Source organism: Mytilus californianus, unplaced genomic scaffold (assembly GCF_021869535.1).
Source record: "Mytilus californianus isolate M0D057914Y unplaced genomic scaffold, xbMytCali1.0.p SCAF_2, whole genome shotgun sequence".
Taxonomy (NCBI): Eukaryota; Metazoa; Mollusca; class Bivalvia; order Mytilida; family Mytilidae; genus Mytilus; species Mytilus californianus.
Genome location: NW_026262668.1, coordinates 58367669 through 58390677, shown reverse-complemented (window position 1 = coordinate 58390677; position 23009 = coordinate 58367669). Strand labels below are relative to the sequence as shown.

The window sequence follows — 23009 nt, the reverse complement described above, 5'->3', positions numbered from 1 at the left end:
TACTAGTGTAAAACCATTCAAACGGGAAAACCAACGGTCTAATCTATATAAAAAACGAGAAACGAGAAACACTTTTGAACCACATCAGCAAACGACAACTACTGAACATCAGATTCCTATTTTAGGACAGGTGCAAACAATTACAGCGGGTTTAAACGTTTTAATGGTACCAAACATTCACTCTTATCTGAAACAATAGTGTAACATCACAACATAGAAAGACACACTATAAAATATCAACTAAAATGGCTTAACTCAATCAAAGGACATATTAACACTAGTGAACATACACTGAACAAATAAATTTGATTTATGATACAATGTAAATAAAAAATAAATAAGCTAAGGGAAGAATAATAAAAGTAACATGTTATACCGCTGTGAAATGTTAAACAATTTAAGAAAAACAATATGCTCGAACAAAAATATCATGCAGCCATTTACAATTTAAGAAAAACAATATGCTCGAACAAAAGTATCAACCATTTGCAATTACTTTAAACACAGGTAAATGAAAATAATTTTGTTGTTAGTTATACGTGTACAGTTCAAATAGAGAAAGGAAATATTTTTTACAAAATAAATAATTTTGATGTTCATAGTACGAACTGAAAATTTATAGTAATACCAAACACTTATCAAAGCTGGTATATAGACCAGATATAACCCTGAATAACATTAAATAACAAAAAAGCATTACAATAAGTATCAACAGGTCAAATAAACAAGAAAGTTTGATTTGAGAGTACTCGCAGTTACTGACAGCTAGTTAAAAGCCAAAAACAATTAATAATCAAAAATCATGCAGCAGAGACTAAAATCAATTAGTATTTTAACGTCATGGACAGTCAAAGAAGACATGACTTGTGCAATGGCAAAAATAAATGTATCGACAGGCAGTAGGATAGTTAGGAGTTTACCTCTTTATAGATCAAAATGAACGTGGGTGTGTCTTTATGCATCCCGTTTGAAAAGAATACAAATTTAGTTATGTTTTAATTTGCTGATGACAAAATCGATATTAGTGCCAATGTAAACTATATTCAAAGATCTAATTACAACATTGGTAAGATAACCTTTACTAATAAGTTTGTTTAAAGGTTCGATGAGTTTACACGGATCACATAGTGATTTCCGCGCTTTAAGTACAATATTACCGTACAATTTAGGATGTGAAATACCGTTTTTAATCAGTTTTCTACAGGTCCATCTAAGGTCAACTTTGTCTGAGGGAGTTGGAACCTTAGTTTCTTAATAATTTATCAATATATAAACGGACAGTTTAGAAAAATTATGTTAAAAATCATGTCAGTACCGAAGTCTTGACTAGTGAGCTGATGATACCCTCAAGGAATCATAGTCCACCAGCAGCGGTATCGACACAGTGTTATACAAAAAATAATATAAATTTTATCGGCCCGAATCGTTTTTCTGGATTTACCTACACCAGAAAAGCTAAAAACCTGAATATTTTGAAAGCCAAGGATGTATGAGAACCGTAACATTTGAAGAACTGTTATAACAAAAAAAAAGGACCCAAAAATAATGTTCAAAATGAAATCCATCTAAGGTCAACTTTGCCCAAGGGAGTTCGAACCTGTTTCTTAATAATTTATCAATGTATAAACGAAAAATATGTTATAAACCACATCAGTACTGATATAAATACTGAAAGTCAGACAATATATATTCGTGCAAAATGCCACAATTTAGCAGATAAGATGATTGCAAAATGACTTTAATCACAATAGTTACTGGTGTAAACATACTATTAATTTACTCTTTTTTTTACCTTAAAGGGATATTAGCTACGATTTTGAAAATATAAGTTGAACTAATTAAAACCTGCTTTTCTTGTATTCAAACATTTTCAAGAACGGACTATTATTCACTATTCGCAAGATGTTTTGGCCCAATTTCGTCAAAATAAGCACAAAAAAACATCGCTGATACATTAATGACATGCAAGACAATAATTGACTTCATCCGGATCAATATGTATGCAACCTTTGATTTAACCTCAGTTGGAGATGATTGCGCAATGATCCCAGCATGTTCAGTTATTGAAAAGAATGTCAGCTGATAAAGTGACAATAAGGTCTAACAGGAAGATAGATTTCGTTGACTGTTTCGACACGCAAAAAATCATTCTTAAACAGGTTATAGGTAAAACGATAATGTGCATTATGTTTTTTGTTATCTTTGGTGTGCAAGTTGAGCAGAAAAATCATCAGTATAATATTGAACGTGCTATATATATTTATATGATTATATCTATATATGTTTATTTATATAGAGGTCACATACCAATCGAAAATCTTCGAAGGTCATTTCGATGGTAAATTAGAAATGGCGATCAGTCCCAAAATTTTGATACTTTTTACAATTTCTTGCGTTGTTGGTGGTTTCCTATGTGATTTTCGTAATTAAAATATACGTTTTAGCATATTTAATCAAATTTTGAAAGTTTTAATCAATTCGATGGATACGAATTAGCAGCTAATGTCCCTGAAATCACAAAGAAAGTTACTTATTTTTATTGTTCTGGACTCACTGGTTATCCCATTAAAGGGGTACTCACTGGAAAAAAAAAGTGCAACTGATTGCAAGTTCTGACCGATTTGACAATTAAAACTTATCAAACTGAAATCAAAACAACTATTAAAACATTTCACTATGAAATATAAGAGTCCATCCGCAGGAAATGAAACATATGTCCTTGTTCATTCTCGTTTGGCAATAATTTCTCGTGATGATGAGGAAAAATGCTGTAAAATTAAACATTTGATAATTTATGCCAGTACTTTCAATGCTATGAATAGAGAATAATATAAAGCTAACTTTGAATCACGTGTATCAATCCAGGAGATCAATATCAGTCAGAGGACTGAAGGCTTTATGGCTGATATCGATCGATGGGCGATACAGCATGCAATAAAAATACCATGTATTTTTCACATTATCATATGTTTAAACACGATAATTTTAGAAAGTTTTCCAAAACAGGGATGTGACACTATATATATAGGTATGCCAAACGCGATATATTATACATAGTATGCGAAAAGGGCATGCGGTTTCAATATAGCATCTATATCATATGTTCGGCAAAACAACAGTATCAACAGCTAAATATATGACAGTAAAATAACGTAAATCATGGTATTCGTCCACCATGACATAAAGTATAAATACTAATATCTTTGATATGATTCGGTCCTATATAATTAAATGAAGATTGTTTTCTACTTCTAGTAAGTGCCAGAAATGGTCATTGATTCGTAATTAATGTATCTCCCATATCAATATAACTGGGGTCTCTTTCCTTCTCATCCTCCGTTGACGTTTCTGAAAACTCATCTATTGGTTCTTCGTTCAATGCAGGTAAAGATTTTGATTGTTTAATTGGGAATGGAAAAGACAGTTTGATTCCTTGAACTGTTTTTGTTCCATGACTTGAAAACGTATTGCACTCTCCTTGTACCGAAACTGGATCGACTTTCCTTGGCACAAGTTTAGGTTTCTGTTGTCCCATGAAAGGTATTGTAGATTTTTTCCCAAATGACACGAGTTGCTGTTCTTTGTTGACTTGCTTGACTGGTTTCTGGGCTACTCCTATTGTAACATCGTCTGTGGTGGTCGGCTGGATGCATATTTCTCGTATATCAAAATCTACGTGTTTGACCTCAATATGATTGTCAGATTCTTGTTCTTTTTGCTTCTTTTTTTTTCTTGTTAATGTATCGCTGTTATCTTTTTTCCTTGTTAATGTATCGCTGTTATCGTGGTGTATTTCTGCTTCTGTATTTACTCTTTCCTTGGCTGATGGGTTATCGATTATTTCATTTTTGTCTAGATGTGCATCATGTTTAGTTTCCGGTGAATTTGCATCTGATGTGCTTGTTTGTGCATAATTATTAGACGACAAACGACAACAACAACACCAGTGTGTCTGGTTTTCGGGTATCTGTCCTTTTGGACGATATTGCGTTATGTCATCGTAAATAGGGTCGTCTTGTTTAGACAAGTCGAATGTATCTGCACTGCTACGTGGAGTATTAAAAAATGGAAAACTTCTTGACACCCGATCTCTCAAATCTTTAAAATTCCTTATCACACGTATATACTCCGAACGTCTTGATACACGAGGTATATCTTCGACATCTTCTGGTACGTTTGATATGATTGATGGCTGAGGACTGAGTATGGACTGCTGTTGTCTTTCATTTTTGTCTTTAGCCAATTGCGTTTCCAATCTTCTTAACCTTTGAAAAAGAAAACAAATTATAATTAATTAACCATTTACAATTGTCTTTTTTCTCAAAAATATACTTTGGTATTTTCTCTTTTTCAATCTTTCTTGAAAATATTGTAAGTTGTGAAGAGAAATTACCAAGTGTAATATCACACAAACATCAAAACTAATATTTATGTTCTATTAATTTAAAGGGCAATATTCATTTTTGTGTTTCAGCTTTTGACTTTCCGGCCGTTTTGAATTTTCATTGGAGTTCGGTAATTTTCTTATTTCACTTTTAGTATGAACACTTTTCGAAATAATATTAAAATATCGATTTTTATATAGTGTTTCATTGCCCGCAATGTCACACATACTTTTCACGTTAAGTAACTAAAGTTGATAAAGTTTTATCACATAGTCCGTTTCTATGTATGTTGGCGTTTGTTTTTGTAGCAGTTCAGTGTTTCTGTTGTTCCGTTTTGTTTCCTCTTATTGTTGATGTGTTTACCTCAGTTTTGGTTTGTGACCCAGATTTGATTCAGTTAAATCGATTTATGACTATTGAACAGCAGTATACTACTATTGCCTTTATTTATGTAGTGTCTTTTCATCGTTTTTCTCTTTTTGCCATGGTATTGTTAGTTTCTCTTTGAGTTATGAATATAATTGTCTTTTGATATCTCCCGCCTCCGTTTTGGTTAAAGTGTTTTGATTATAAATAGAAAAATATTGTTGCTTAATATCCGGTTATAAATATTTCCTGCAAATATAGAAAAATCTTAAAGGCAGATTCAGCATCAAGATATAAATGTTACAAAAAAAACCCGTTACTCAGAGAAGGGAAAGATGATCAATAATTTACAAATAGACAACAAAAAATTTTGGAGAACCCAAGTTATGTATTTTTAAACTGTCTTGCACGATTATGGTAACATACTACAACCCAAAAACATAAAAAAAAAAAGATCAAAGGATCGAGACTGCGAAAACACTACATATGACTGGTAATCTGTGTATCCCAAAACATAAGTAATATTTATTCGGTGTGAACTACTAGTAAATGAGAAGTAAAAAAGACATCGAATGACTTCTGCAGAAATTATCAATGTCAGAACCATTTATGGCCATTTGAAAAAAATCGATACCAGCCAAACTACAATACTTTGTTGTCATTTAAATTTGTATATTAGCCGATAAAATATATATATAGCCTTGATAATTGTAAGATTCGAACAATAGGATTAAATAAATTTGGCTTCATGCAATTTATACCTTGTCCAAAATTTAGGTTACTCTATTGTTATTGTGATATTGGAAAAGTACAAAAGAACACTATATTCTGACCCATACTAAAACTTGAAATGTTCATGTATACTTGTTCAAAATATGTGAATGTTGAATTATTTTTTGGGTCATTTAAGGCCTCTTAATTGGATTTTACATAACATGGTAGTTCTTTTGAGGTATAAGAAAATACTATCTGCCTGCCTGTTGTAAAAATAGAATATGCTTGACATGTTTTCTATTACACTCTCTTGTTCACACCAAAATCTGATGGAGAATTATGAAATTTGCAAAATATTTCAAACTTAAAGTTCATCATAACAAATGGATAAAAATGCTTCTGTTTTCAGCTAAAAATTAAAATTTAACTCAGAGTACAGAGAAACCTGTGCAGTTGGAAAAGTTTTAAGGTCTATCATCCACTAGATATGTAAAAGTAAACAACATTTTGTGTTTCAGAAAGATAAAATAATTGTAGGGGTTTTGAAGGGCATTTGATTTTTTCCTGCAGAAGGTGTAAAAATAAAGTAAGTTACCTAAAATATTTGAGATGCCCCCTCTCAGGTAACATTGGTATTATACTGCGTTGCTTGATATTGACAGTAGCATCATAAAAATCTACACAACAACTGGTGATTTGAAGGTTGTAACTGAGTGGACAATATCAATGTAACTAGGGTATTTGTTCTTTTTACCGCGATCTTTAGTGATGTTTTCTATTTTCCAGGCTAATATACCAATTTCAATGGCAACATAGCATCGTAATTTGACTGGTTCAGATGTTTTCGAATGGCCATAATACGTACTAGTAAAAACCAACTGAACTAATATATTATCATTGTCAAATTGTAGTGGCGGTCAATAGACGCATTTAAGAAATAAATTATCACTGATTATATGCATGGTCAGAACTGTAAATTAACTGTTTACAAGACTTTGTATTTTTCAAAATACTAAAGATTTTCTACAACAGAAATAGATTACCACTACAAGCCGTATTTGGCAAACCTTTCGTAATTTTTGGTCCTCAATGCTCTTCAAATTCGTACTTAATTTGGCCTTTCTTTTTAAACTTTTCTGATTGGTGCGTCACTGATGAGTCTTTTGTAGACAAAACCCGCGTCTGTCGTACACAATTGTAATCCTGGTATTTATGATGAGTTTATATACACACAAATATGTGAAATATAAAAAGTAGATTCTATATTCTATTTATAAACTATCTATTAAGCTTTGAGGACGACTTCCGGAATATCTACGTTTATTGAGATAAAATCGACTGTTAGACTCAAGGGCTTATTCAATGCATTGATAGATATGTAAGGGGAAACTAGGAAGATTACCATGATTACGTTGTATAATGATTTGCACTTGGTTTGTCATAAAAAAAAATTAATTATAAAGTTGAATATTTTAGTATATAATATATACACACACATATATTATAAGAAATAGCAGGCATTAGAATATTTATTTAAAGTGCCTAGAAAATCAACCTAACAATGCTAGGGTAGATCTGATTCTTATATTTATACACACACACATATATATAAAGTGCCTAGAAAATCAACCTAACAATGCTAGGGTAGATCTGATTCTTATATTTATACACACACACATATATATAAAGTGCCTAGAAAATCAACCTCAATATATATATATATATATATATATATGTCTGCCTATGTGTAGTGACAACTGCAAATTATACCTTGTCCATCGGATTTCTTATTGTTAAGAAATACCAGGCGTTAGAATATTTATAAGGTGCCTAGAAAATCAACCTAACAATGTTAGAGTAGATTTGATTCTTTACTTCCTCCCAAAGCGGGGCTCGAACCTGTACTTTTTTCACTTCTACGACAACACCGCCTAGCATTGCGCAGACGCCCACTTCTAACTATATCTGATAGAAATCAGTTTTCGTTTCGGGAAGTGTTACCTTTTCGTAGGAATTTAACATAACATACAAATTTATTTGAGTCTGGATTAATCAGTACAAAGATTAATACATTTACACAAATGAAATTATAAATTTCCTAACAATGTAATTTCAACACACTATTTAGTATGTAAATATTAAAATGTTAAAAATATTTACAATGCGATAAGAAATAAACGCAATATTTCGTTAGACAAACTAGTACATCGAGCGTGCATCTATCCAGGTGAAATCGGATGCATATTCATTTCGTAATTGAATAAATAATCTAGAACTTCATCCAAACTTTAAATTATTTACAAGGTAACAAAATTCATGTGCAATGAGCTGCAAAAGTTTCTTATCCGCATCCGATTTCACCTGGATAGATGCACGATCGATGAAGCTAGTTTGTCTAGCGAAATATTGCGTTTATTTTTATCGCATTGTAAATATTTTTAACATTTTAATATTTACATACTAAATAGTGTGTTAAAATTACATTGTTAGGTAATATGTATATATACGAGTCTAAATTGAAAACAACGTTCAAACCTATGATTGTGTTGGATAAAAACCGCAATTTTTATACTTGTGCATGCAAAACAAATTTCTTGGTAAAGGTGTCTAAATGCATCACAAACAACATTTTCCAATAGACCAAACAAGTGAAAAAGTATATTTTAACAAAACGCATTTGACTAGCAGGTCGAACACCAGATGTTCCTAAACCCTGCTGACTGCCATGGCGATTGCCAAATAAACGGATCACCAGATGTAACAAAAAGGATCTTGATTATTAATTTAAAACCAAACAAAAAACAATAAACTTGCGGAAAAGATGGTATACCGCAAACATAATGTGCAAAAATTGGTACACCATATCCGGATTTCGATAATTAATGTCTCTTCAGTGATGTTAGGGATCGAAACGGTATTTAGAAGGCCATATAATTTACCTCAATTTAGGATTGACTCTTAAATTTTGAAGAGTCGAAATAGGATAAACGGATTATATAAACCCGAAGGCAAATATAATACAAGCCCAAACGAAAAAATATAAACGAGTCTAACTTGAAAACGACGTTCAAACCTATGATTGCGTTGGATAAAAACCACAATTTTTATACGTGTGCATGCAAAACAACTTTCTTGGTAGAGGGGGCTAAATACAACACAAGCAACATTTTCCAACAAAAGACCAAAAAAGTGAAAAAGTATATTTTAACAAAACGCATTTGACTAGCAGGTCGAAAAAACAGATGTTCTTAAACCCTGTTGACTGCCATGGCGATTGCCAAATAAACGGATCACCAGATGTAACAAAATGGATCTTGATTAATAATTTAATGCCAAACAGAAAACAATACACTTGCGGAAAAGATAGTATACCCCAAACATAAGGTGCAACAATTGGTACACCATATCCGGATTTCGACAATTAATGTGTCTTCAGTGATGTTAGGAATCTATATATATATATAATTACTCTAAATATCAGCACAACAATGTTAAAATATATATATTATATTATCTCTTAGTCTGTGGCAATGAAGACTTGAACAACAAATGTATTTTGTAAAAAAATGTTTCTATACTCCTAACAACAAAATTATTATATTTAAATTTACCTTGTTCGTTACTTTATTTAACGCCATTTTGTCCTAGGTTAAAGTTGTCTTTTTGACATTGAAACATCTTTGTTATTTATATTGTGTCATAGATCAAACTTATTCGTTCAGTGTATATATACTTGTTTTTGTGTATTGTCCTTTTGATCGAGTTAAGCCATTTCAATTGATAGTTTATTGTGTGTCTTTTTATGTTGTAATGTTATACCACTGTTTCAGGTTAGAGTGACGGTTGGCGCCTGTTAAAACGTTTAAACCTGCTGCATTTTTATGCACCTGTCCTAAGTCAGGAGCCTGTTGTTCAGAGGTTGTCGTTTGTTGGTGTGGTTCATAAGTGTTTCTCTTTTCTCGTTTTTATATAGATTAGACCGTTGGTTTTCCTGTTTGAATTGTTTTTCACTAGTCTTTTTTGGGGCCCTTTATAGCTTGCTGTATGGTGTGAGCCAAGGCTCCGTGTTGAAAGCCGTACTTTGACCTATAATGGTTTACTTTTTACACATTGTGACTTGGATGGATAGTTGTCTCATTGGCACTAATACCACATCTTTTTATTTATATCTAAATTATATAGAGGTGTATTAAATTTGAATAAGATAAAGTAAGGTTTTAAAGTTGACAAGAAAAAATTTAAAGATATTACATAAAAAATTCATATCTTTCCGAGATATGTCGTTCCAAAAACGACTAAGTGGAAAGAATAAACTCATCATGGATACCAAGCTTTAAATTTTGTACGCCAGACGCGCGTGTCATCTACAAAAGACTCATCAGTGATGCTCGAATAAAAAAATAGTAAGAAAGGCCAAATAAAGTAAGAAGTTGAAGAAATTTCACATAGACTGTGACTGCTATTTCAAATACTCTTACCTCTTCTTCACATTTACTAGGTGACACAATACTGCAACTAGTAAAATTAAACAAACCAGAGACAGTGCAGCTCCACCTTAAACATAGAAATCAAGAATACTTGGAAGTGCTTGAATTAATTTCCAGTATTTAATGAATATTCATAAAATTAAATTTGTTTTTTTTTAAATGTACATAGAAAACCACGGCCATCCAAACAAATAAATCAAACATCAATAAAATATCCCGTCTTTATAATGATGATAATAAAATAATTATGATATTTGAAGAATTTATAAACTTCTTTTGAAAAATAAGAAGTCTGAAAAGCCATTATTTGATCTTAACATCCAAAAATACTAAAAAAAATAACAAAACAAAACAAATCCTTTCAAAGTAACTCTAACTTTACTGATAAAGGGATACTATAGAAATATATTATATGGAAAGGTTTACACATAGTTTTTGGTGGACTTAAATATGAGCCACATGTGCAGTATTACACCAAAAAGATATTTAAAATGATGAACAGCTACGAGATTCTATCCGATATTTTGCAGCTAAAGATTTTTTTGGGGCAGAGCAATGGCTCATATGCAAATAATAATGACAAGGTCTGAACATAGACATTTTAATATTTTTTTTTTATAGTTTTTTTCATTTGATCAAAGAAATTTGGTACCCTTAAGCAAATATACGAGACAAATTCATAAACATACTGAAATTTGATAGATTTATTAATGACTTGTGAATATCTAAGAATAGTATATGATGGATTTATAATAATTTATCGTTTTCGTATTTAAAAGGCAAGAACATGGTCTTATAATACCTTATTGAGTGTTAAAACAACTGTCGAGTTGTATCTTGTAGTGTTCTTTATAATTTTACAACGAATCGATGATCTTTTCTTAAATCTTAAGGAAGCGTAGACAAATGAAGATTGCACTAGGCAAATTTGACATTATGCTCTTTTCTGGCTTTCTATTCCTTTCATTTTGCTTTGTATGAGCTTAAATTCCTTATGTATTGACAGTATTGGCGTAGAGTGTACCAACTTACGTTTTATTTTTAAGTAGGAAGGAATCAGTTTATTAGGTATCTGTAATCATTCAATATTTCAAAATAAAAAAAATGTTAGAAAAAAAAAGCCTAGAGCAATTTAATTTTGAATTGAACACACATTATATAAGAGTAATCCTTGTATGTTGCTAAAACACTCCATGCATAGTTTAAAGATAAGGTTTAATTGTATCACATTACCACGAAAAACAGGTGACGAAAATTGTCAAAGATAAAAGGTAGTTTGTTTTGCTATTCTTTATCCGTTTGAAAACTAAAATGTTAGGCGAAAATAATTATATCTAATGTTTTCGAACAGCATATTTGAGTTAAACATGTATCGTTTAGAGATATTCCCCAAGATTAACAAAAAACTGGCAGAAGTAGAAATTAAGGCGAGTGAAATCATAACACAGTTGGATTCGTGAATCTGTAGAGGGAAATACATACCAGCAGTGGTGAAGAAGTTAAACTTTTCATCACCGTATATACTAGTATCTGTAGATAGAAATACAAGATGGTTATACGTATTATTTACTGAATTATAACTCGATGCGCTATGATCATGAAATAATCAATGGTCATAAATTCCATATAATTTCAAACTTTTTCTCTTTTATACTAGTATATGCGTAAAGTTATCATTTATCAATTGAATAGATTGAAAAATCAAATTTCATTTTGTACTGAAAGTAAAAATCTATGATAAAAAAAACCCGTTATTTCACTTCACTATTATCAGTACCAATCTTTACCCCAATTTTAGCAGAAAAATGTATAACAAAAATACAGAACTCCAGGGTAAATTGTAAGTGTGTAGTGTGCTGTTCGTCTTTTTTTTTTTTTTGTTGTATTTTCTTCATTTGGCCATGGTGTTTTCTGTCCTTCCGCAACATATCAATTTTGTTGCGCCCTTAGTATCTCCTGATTTTTTTTCAAAATGCTCTTGCATACAAGTATTATTTATACAATTTACTTTTTATTGATTAATGCATAAAGAGTCTATTAGGTCCGGGAACACAGTAATCGTCTCTTGAGTTTTCGTTGTTCACAAATATAGTCCCTAGTGTGGACAGTGTGTTACTTGCCATTTTTTTTATACCTCTTCCAAATGTATTTCTTCATGTTTTATGCCTCAAATAGCAAGTAGGGGGGTGAAATTACACTGTAAAATAATTTGGGTCATGAATTTTAAAGTAAGGTAGTGATTTGGTCCAGCTGAAAAAGGTTAAAAATTAGCACTTTGGGAGCTGTCAAAAGATTTCAAGACCCCCTTAACATAAAATTGTCCATATTTTGAGTTAGAGCCGATGAAGTTTTCTCTAATTTTGATATAATTTGTCCCAAAAGTAGTACAACATACTGTAAAAATATTATTGAGAAAGCGCAGCTGGGATTTTTGTTATTTTCATTTATTGTCTAAAAGAAATGCACTACGAAATAACTGTGTACTCGGACCATAATACATACAAGCAAGAGTGACACGAAACAAAATCTACTGGGTAAGTCCAGTCTTCATTAGACGCAAACTTAAACTAATTGCTCCAATCATGTAAAAAAAAACTCATCATAGATACCAGGATTCAAATTTTGTACGCCAGACGCGCGTTTGTTCTACACAAGACTCATCAGTGATGCTCTTAAAAAAGAGTAAAAACAGCCAAATAAAGTACGAAGTTGAAGACCATGGAGGACGGAGGACCCAACATTCCGAAAGGTTTTGCCAAATACAACTAAGTAAGTCTATTCCTTGGGTAGAAAACCTTAATATATAGAAAAATTCAAACAGTTAATTTATAATTCTGACCTTATCCATGATAATTCATGACAACACAGAAGTGCTGTGGATAAACTTAGCATCAGTGTTTTTATAGCTTACTTTCCGACGGTTTGGGTTTTGCAGATTGTTGAAGGCAGTGTTGTGACCTATGTATGCCTACATCTACGTCATTTATGCTCTGGTTGATAGTTGTCTCATTGGCAATCATCCGACATCTTCTCATTCCTATACGGTAATGGAAAGTATATTCTGGCGCCAGAGCAATATTATTGACTGGTGTCCCAATAACACACACCAAGCATATATCACACCCTAATACCGGCTATCTGTACTGCTGATTCAATAGGTTTCACATTTGTAGTACAGGATTGCATAACCGATTGTATTACATCAATTTGCTGTACACTATAACAAAATAAAATGTTTTAATGGCAATTGGGCCACATATCATATTGTATCTGCCCTAGTGACAGCCGGTATTACGATGTGTCTATGTGCAAGTCGAATGATGATTCTATATCATCACTAATTATGTGTAATTATGAAATTTATATGGGGATTTATTCATTTAACTGGATTGAAATCTATAAGAAAAAGATTTCATTCTACAACAAAGGAACGAAGGGCTAAACCCGAAATAAAGTATCCGCAACAATAAGTTAGTTTACAGTAAACATCGAGCCTTTGTTGGCCTCTAAATGTCTTTTGTCTATTTTTATGGTTGATTAAGTGAATCATTGACGATTACCACACCTCTCCTTTTATTCTTACAGGTAAACAAAGAAAAAAGCAACATAGAGTTATCTCAAATCAAAGACTGAAACGAAGGAGGATAAGGAGGAGGGGGGGGGGTACATTTTGATCCGACTAGTAGTTTACCGATGTTTAGATATCGCAAATAAAATCAAGATATAAAAAAAACCCTGAAGGAATCATATAAACTCCAAAAAGGACGAGCCAGGGCGCGTTGACAGGATAAGAATCTACTGCTATGTATGCAATACTCACTATCGTATAAACCCAAGTCAAAATGTCACAATCGGGAATATGAGAAACAATCATCATGAACAGATCAGACGACCATTCAGATATTAAAAGATCTAAGACCGAGAAATCATGCCGCTTGTGAGTTGAAACACTGACATATTGTATAGGTCAACTAATTTCTGATGGTGAACGTGAAACTTATGCAGCGTCAATCTAATTCTTACTTCTTAAAAACTTTGTTGGAGCAGTTTTTGCGTGGGAAGTACATCTTTGTTAATGATGTCCATATAATGTGAACATGAACAGTGTAAGATTAAAATACTAGTTTTGATATTTTTGCAAATGTGAAATGATCTGAAATGATTGTGTTTGGGCTTTTGGAGGAGACATTGAGACTTTTCAAGAATCTTTAATGTAGTTATTTCAGCACTTATCCTTTCCTTCTTATTCTCGATCAAATTGATAAAAGGTAATTAGGAGAACTTAGAATATAATCAGTTCACAAAAAAGTACTAACCCTATAAATCTTATAGAAAAACTGAGCTTTATCTACAAAAATTGGGAATCGTAGATACAACAGACAGTCAGTATTTCCAGTGGAAACTAACGGTGTACTCTTACTGGATGTCTTGTTTTTGTGCACATATGAAGCAAAATTTATACAGTGCCTTCTCGGAGACACATAAAGGCATCTTACAAGGTCTTAAATTTCGCTATTAGATAGTAAATAATATAGATACATTGATAATGTCCAGTCACTCAAAAACCCACATTTCAGTGATTAATTGCATCTGATATATCCCATTGAACTTGAGATTTGTAAGGATACTACAGAAACGAGAAGGTCATATACAGTAGCAATATACCAACTTTACCTGCATATGGGATATACTCGAAGTTACTGATAGCTTTGAAGTATATATTCTAGGTACTGACGTTGTTTATCATCTTAATAACGTGTTATAGTGTTCTTTTATTTTTCTTTGTAAATTATTAACCTTTACTGTTTAGTCCATTTTTGGTAATATCCTTTTGGCGTGGCTCGGTACTTATGTATCCCACCAATGTGTTGTTATGCTGTGATAATTTTTTGTATTCTTGTCTTTCATTTTTGCTTTAGTGCTTTGTCTATATGCCATTTTGTATTTCTTTGATATATTTCTTTGCTTTTATAGTGATTAAGATTATAACACAATATTGACTGCTGTACCCCTATTTTTGACATTTAAACTATTATGTCTGTTTGTTTTGTTCACACATTGTTGTCAATATAATGGAATTTTATGCGACTGTCATACAAGTGAGAGGTTTAGCTAGCTATAAAACCAGGTTGAGTCCGTCATTTTCTACATAAGGGTATACCTTACAAAGTCAGGGATATGACAGTTGTTTTCGATTGGTTTGATGTGTTTGAGCTTTTGATCTTGCCATTTGATAACGGAATTTCCGATTTGAATTTTCCTAAGAGTTCGTTTTTTTTTGTTATTTTACCTTATTCATATCTTAATCTTTTTTGGATATTGATACATATAGACGACTTCAAACTAGTATCTATGACAAACGTGATGATTTTAACTTTCCAATTGTCAGTAACATACATATGTCCATCTGTATGGCGTTTACATATCTCAATTAATAAGTACGCTCTTGCATGTTCGGGGTGTAGGACCTTCATTGACAAGGGTTTGGTCCTGACACAAAAACTGCCCTCACAATGTTATGAGGAATACGACTGATATCGACACTTCATAGGTTTTACAGTCACCATCAAAATTTGATTGAGCAATACGACGTGTCTATGTTTTAAGTCACTAGTGACATGTTTTCGCGGTTTTTATATTTTTAAAAGACTAGAATAGTCATCTAATCTGTAATTTCAAAGATTATGACACATTCGTCATTGTGACATTCAAAGATTTGACATTTTTGCTGAGTGTGAATTCCCACGGCGGGTGGTGTGTGTATCACAGGAAAAGCTTACCCTGTTGACGCACCCGTTCTCGTTCCTTTTGCAATTCCCTTCGTATTTGTTTGTTACCTTGATTTGTCTTCTAAATCGATTTGTGAGATTTGAACATCGGTTAACTACTGTTGCTTATGTCGAGTATTTATGAAGCCAGATAAAATGATTAATTTTTCTGGACAATTACAAAAGTTTATCAAATAGCTAAAATTTTATACCTTACGTGTCGGTACATGAATCAGAATTCTACGAATATATGCGATATAAAATAAAAACCATGTGTTAATAGGATTGAATAAGACAAATGAGAAAACAGCACATAGACCAGTCGGACCAGTTCGATAACAATAAATACTAACAAAGGGATTGGAGTTTTTTTTTTATTATGACTTAGATTGACATATACCCATAAATATACATGATCAGGAACCCATTGATGATGTCATTTGAATAGATATGCTTTAAAATAATGCACCAGAATGTTTCAATTCAGGAAAAAACGCATGACATGTGATATAAAAATATGAAACACATCAAACATTTACGCATAAAAACTTAAAGCACCTAAACATAACAGTCAAAACCGAATACGGTCACCCTCCTCGCAACCATCAAACCTTCAATACCTACAATTCATATATATGTACATAGAAAATTATTGTACGGTTTGTCAAAAGTTTTAAGTACTGCCGCTAAGATTGAAATGACTCACAACTAGAATGAAGGGAAAACGCTAATTATCTATTATTGCGTACCATACCGTCTGCCCTAACCAATTGTTTTATGTGTTGAAGTTGATGTTGTCATAATAACGATTCCTTAACACAGGTATACACCTGAATAAACAACTACCCAAGAAAGGCTATGAGATAGATCAACTGCAATCTACAGTCTACACATCACATATTATATAGTCGCCATCACAAAACGGTTGGTCGTTACGGTACTAGTGTCTTATATTTAGAATTTGCTATTTATACATTGACATTTTTTAAACTAACATCTATACATTAGCTTCCTAATGAGACAAACGCAGTATGATCACTGTATATGTTATATTTTTTAGACCTAATAAAAATTGGCACTTTTCTATTTTTGATTTATTAATCTTTTACATTTAACATTTGTAATGAATCGACGGGTATATTTAATGCAATTCGGCAAATGTAGTGATTTCTTTGATTCTACAACTTTCACATGAAGAAATGATAATGCATTCTCAAATACAATAAACAAAGATGTATTCAGGGACACTTACACTAGGTGACACATCAACTCTTAATCTACACGCATCGTCGTTATGTTTTAATGAACGATCAAATAACACCTTAATTTACTGTTGACAGCGTGACAATGATTCAAAAAGATTCTATCGTGATACGCGGTACTTTCGGTTGTGACGTCACTACAGCACTGGCTGTGAGCCCTTACACAAAAGTTCTAAATATGGATTTACTGAGACTTTGCTTTCATGGGGAAGTATTTTACTAGGTACTCCTTTGCACATGGTTATTTCTGGGAATTTTTTATTACATACTTGAAAACATTTTTTACTTTTTCGATTACTTTGAAATTAAGCGTCCTGTTTAAATATATTACCGTACTTGGTTATGTGAATTATATAGATAAGGTTATGTTTAATATCAGCAAATGCCTTACATAAGGTTTGGACCTGAATAACATTTAAAACGTTGTTATTCTGTCTGCGAGTTACAATATCCGGGTAATTCGGGCAAATATGAAGATACCGTTTCGATCTTGTAGTTAAGCATGCAAAATATATCATTGTTTCTTTCGTTCAAAACGTAATGTAAAGAAGACATGTTTAAATTTCCAAGCCATAATTTAAATTCAAATTACGAATAATTACCTGTTGTTGAATCATTCTGGCTACCTGGAAAAAAAAATTAATTGAAAGAGTGCTAAAATCTAAATTGTTTGGTTGCAAAAGATTTTTTGGAGAGGTTTTCCTTTACAATTTGTTCTTGATATCTGACCTCTTATAATGCTACCTTCTCTCTCTGTTATTTTCTTTTTTTTTGTTTTTTTTTTCTATATTCAGATATTTTGTTATCTGTTGATCCATTCACATTTCAATGTCCAGATATAAGTGTGTATTATATATTTGATTGCCAGTGGACGCCTATCTTCTTTCTTGTGAACATATTTCATTTTTTATGGTTTAATCACATTATTCTCAAGCAAACTTATACACCAGTATAACATTCTTTTATATTCAAATATATGAATATATTATATGGATTGTTCCAAAATACATCCGTATCAACCCGAGATATGCTCGAGGGATTATATTGGTTTAGGGTTGATGCGGTTGATATTGTTAGAGCCATATTAAATACACTTTATTATACACATAATTCATATTTTGAGACAGCGTATTGTTCTCTATATTCTGCAACTCTTACAACAGTCCAAATGAAGTTTGGGGTAAAAAACTTCAATTTTGAATTTCATGCAGACGACGTTATAATTTTGCAAATTTGTATTCTTTATTGACGTCATAAATAAAACTCCTTTAATAAAAACCTTACCAATGTGACAAACAAGGCGTTATACGTGAATGTAAATCTTAAATGGTATGCTAAGCTCTGAATCCTTGCCCGGCTTTGGCTATACTTTTTTGTCTTTTGTGGTTTATAGCTCTTCATCTTTTCATAAGCTTTGGATTTTCAAATATTTTGACCTCGAGCATCATTGAAGAGACATTCATTGTCGAAATGCGCATCTGGTGCATAAAAATTGGTACCGCTAATGTTATTAATGTTTAAGAGCACAATTTTGACGGTCAATGCAATTTGACTGTGCATAAAGCACACTTGCATTAAAAATACCCGGAATAAAACTTTTCCTCGCGTGACGATTGTCACTTATATTTATATTGTTACTTATATTTACCACAAAGTATACAATACGTTGTAAATAGATATATATTAATATCATTAGGTTCTGAACAATAATATCCAGGTGAAATTAAATCATTAGCGTCTACGTTGTGTACATTTTTACTGCAGTCACTACCAAAACGTATGCAAAGCACTATTATTTTCAGTAAGGTCGATTGAACAAAAAAGTATAGCTTGTAAATCTTGAAATAATAGCCGTTATGTGGATGAAACAATATTAGAACTTGATTTATCTTAATAAAGATCGTTCTTATTAAAAAAAAAAGACCACATCGATTTTATTCTGGAAAGAACACTTTTTACAGCCTTTGAATTTAATGGCCTGAGAAATAAGATGTGGGATTCATCGGAGTGTACATATTTCAACTTTCATAATGTGATCTACAATGTAAAATAACACATAACAAGCAATTTATAAAGTTAAGAATCGTGGTTTAAAGAACTCTCAGGTCATTTCATTAGCATAGAGAACTTATTTAAACGATTGTTGAATATACAAATGCCAACCAAGTGAAAACAACTTCAAAAGAATTAAGACGTGTTTGTCGACAGGTTAAGCGTCTCCTACAATCCATAAATCATCTGTCATACGAAAACATGCCTCATTCGACTATCATCTTAAGTCTTAATGTCGTGATTACTCTCGTGAGAAGGATCTTAGACAAATCGTCGTGGTCAACCAGTTCGTGAAGTTGACCATAAAAATTGTGAATTGAGTAACATCGGGTTTAAAAGTTGTAGGATCCTTTTGTTTATTGTTTCATATGCATCCATGGCACATCACAACTGTTCTCATGGATAAAGGGCCATTTAATCAAAATGAATATTAAGGCGGTTAAGGGGATTCATGAACATCCAATGAATCGAAAATCATTAAAAACATACTGATATAATAAAGCCTTTCATCCCGAACTAACAAACACAATTAGAAAAGTATCAAAGTCGCGTAAAATATAGACATATATATATATATATATATACGTTCATGATAAAGGTAAATTCAGAAAAGAGCTTCGGAAAGAAAAGGAAAATGTCATTTCAATTTATTAGCACTGGGTCGATACTGCTGCTGATGAACTGTTAGTTCCCGAGGGCATCAACACACCAGTAGTATGTGTTTCGTCATTGACACAATCTATAACAGGCACTTCCTGGATTGTCCGTTGATAAGAAATTATTAAGAAACTAATTATAGGTTCTAATTCTATTAGGTAAAGTTGATCGCATAAAGGTATGGCTATTCATGTAAACTTCCTTTTAGTCATATAGCTACACAAATATTTATACACCGAGTGCTTCAATTATTTTAGTTTTGTCGTTCTGGTGAAGGTTACTCCAGAAAAGCGTTTCGAACGTACCAAATTTATAATATATTGATTTTATTTAGAAAGGGGTCAGTCAAAAACAATAAGAATGTAGATGGAAAACACATATAAAAAAAAAGAAGACGAATACTTGTAATTAAACAATCGTTTAAAAAAAGTATAACAAAAATACCGAACTCCAGGGTAAATTCAAAAAGGGGAAGTAAATAAGAACTGACAAAATCAAACGTTATCAACCAACGGAATGGAACACTATTTACAAAAAAATATTTTTAAGAACACTCTTTGGAAAGAAAGAAAAGGCAGCGAACAAAAAACTTACTTACGTATATCACAAAGAATACGATTCTGTAAGTAATGACATAATTGAGAGCTTCAAATATCAAATGCAAAACGAGTCAAAAGCAACTATTTTGATAGAATACTTTACACAGGAGCCTCTTAGGAAGAAGGAAAGAAGTTAGCACTATCGTTTAACTTTACTTTCCGCTATAAAGATGATGTTCTCTTACTAAATAATTCAAAATGTGGTGACTATGTTGGACGCATCTATCCGATCGAACTTGAGATAAAGGATACAGCGGATACAGTTAAGTCTGCCTCATATCTTGACTTACATCTAGAAATTGAAAATGAGGGTCTGTTGAAAACAAAACTTTACGACAAAAGAGATGATTTCAGCTTCCCAATTGTGAACTTTCCTTTCTATGTAGCAACATTCAAGCAGAGTCTGAATACGGAGTATATATCTCCCAGTTGATACGATATTCCAGGGCTTGTATTTCCTATCATGATTTCCTTGATAGAAGGTTGCTGCTCACAAGGAAGCTATAAAACCAAGAGTCCAAATGATGAAGTTGAAAAAAAATCCCTTCGCAAATTTTACGGACGCCATCACCAGTTGGTTTAACGTTATAGAATATCTGTTTCACAGATGACGACAGATATGTTCCAATTGTCGTAACCACAATTCAGTCCTCTTTTCCCGAATGTGACCTACCGAATTAGACTTATTACTTACATGAGCAACACGACGGGTGCCACATGTGGAGAAGGATCTGCTTACTCTTCCGAAGCACCTGAGATCACCCCCAGTTTTTCTTTAATTTTCTATGCTGTGTTTTGTGTACTGTTTGTCTTTTTGGTAATTTTTTTAAGCCATGGCGTTTTCAGTTTATTTTCAACTTATGAGTTTGAATGTCCCTTTGGTAGCTTTCTTCTCTCTTTTAAATAGTTAATTTTTCAATCGAGAGACAATTTGACGTTCAGGTTGAAAACTTAACATTGCCAAAAACATGGAATTAACCAGAAGACACAATCTAATAAAAGGTTCAGGAATTCATTTTAGACAAAAATGTGCTATGAGAACTACAGTCACCATAAATGGAAGTCTTGAGTGAAATGTTCGATACATGTAAGCAGAAAGCTCAAGTCATCTGATGAAAGGGGATCTGCATCAGAATTTATTAGTGTGTTTATGCTACGTAATTATTTTTTATTTGTTACAGAATGAATATAAGAATGTCAATAAATCTAATTAAGAAAATATAGTGCTTCCTTTTTGTAACATAAAGTTAGTTTTTAGTTTAACTAACGAATTGTAATTTCTGTTTATTTTATCTTTTAAATATTCAAAGTTGACAAGGAAAAATCCAATACAAAGTTTCTTTGCACTCGTTTCAATAAACTTAACAAGAAAAAAAAAATACCCAGAAAGATATATTGATTTTGTTCATAATTTTGATTGAATTTTATTTTTTAAGACTTCATAAGTAAAACATGAAACTGTTTACATCACAAGTTTCTAAATTTTAACAGTAATATTGTGACTTCAAACTATAATCTTCGAAATCTAAAAATTAAATTGCTAATTCTTTAAAATCCAAATAACAAAAACAAATGTGTTTGTTATAATCATAAAAACAACACATATTCCCGAGATTATTGGCAAACAAATATTCAGGGAAATAGAAAAAAAAATTTGAGATTAAAATATTTAAAAAAAAATATCTATTTAGATAAGAAAACGAAAGGAATTTTCCAACATGCTGCACTTTTTAAACCACATCTTATGATGATGGCTTAATGATGGTGATGTAACATTGCAACAAAAGAGAGGCGAACTGACAATATCATGGCAAACATCGAAAAAAAAACGCTAAGAAAAAGAATAGACAAAACTATAGAGATAAATGCTAGGTATTCAGTCAATTTTATATATTTCAAGTACTCAGTATCAATGTAATTATCATTACGGTGCGTGCATTGTTATATTTTATTTTATCTAATTAAAACCATTTCTTATAATTCGCAAAGATGGGAAAAAAAAGAAATAACGTTTTACAATACCTCTTTCTTAAAAGTTTACAACATGCATTTCTAAAACTTATAAAAGAGAGGCGAAGAATACCAAAGGGACATTCAAACTCAATAGTCGAAAATAAAATGACAACGCCATGCATTAAAACTGTTAAACAGGTTGTCTTAAAGAACACTTGAAGGTTCCCTGTGCAAATAATCCTTACCACTGCTAAATGTGTATCCAATATCCAAAACAATTAGAATGAAAGTGAAATAAAAATGTACCAAAATCTCCATCGATGTGGAACGAAATGTACCATTTTAGTTTTGCTAAATATAAGGAAATATTTTAACACATGAATTTATCGGAAATTGCATATTGAAACCACTCTAAAGCACAACAAGGCCTATTCAAATGCGGAAATATGTTATCGTGTATTCTCGAGGACAATCGTATAAATTTAATGTATTTTAAGCTTTTTTGCAACGTTGGTTGAACTTTTTAATATATTTTATACTACAATTGTCACAATTTTCTCGTGAAATGTCTATTTGAAATTCTTTAGCATTGTCCATATAGATGAATTACTCTCATAAATGTTAGTATTTACTCAAAGTTTATTTGCAATTTCATATCAGTTAAGAGACATTATTTGTCGGAATGAGCATCTGGTGCAATACAATTGCTATCGTTAATGTTATATTGCAGTAGGAGCATCATATAAAATGTTCAACTAAACCGCCC

General features: G+C 31.9%; 1 protein-coding gene across 1 annotated transcript; it reads right to left on the bottom strand.

Annotated features, from left to right (window-relative positions):
* Positions 1-145: 145 nt before the first annotated feature.
* Positions 146-22588, bottom strand: LOC127730116 (uncharacterized). Its single transcript, XM_052238249.1, has 5 exons — positions 22489-22588; positions 17585-17608; positions 11435-11482; positions 9944-10019; positions 146-4265 (listed from the first exon to the last, which is right to left on the bottom strand). Exons 1-5 carry the CDS (start codon positions 22559-22561, stop codon positions 3272-3274), a joined length of 1215 nt encoding a protein of 404 aa, XP_052094209.1. The 5' UTR covers positions 22562-22588; the 3' UTR covers positions 146-3271.
* Positions 22589-23009: the final 421 nt, after the last annotated feature.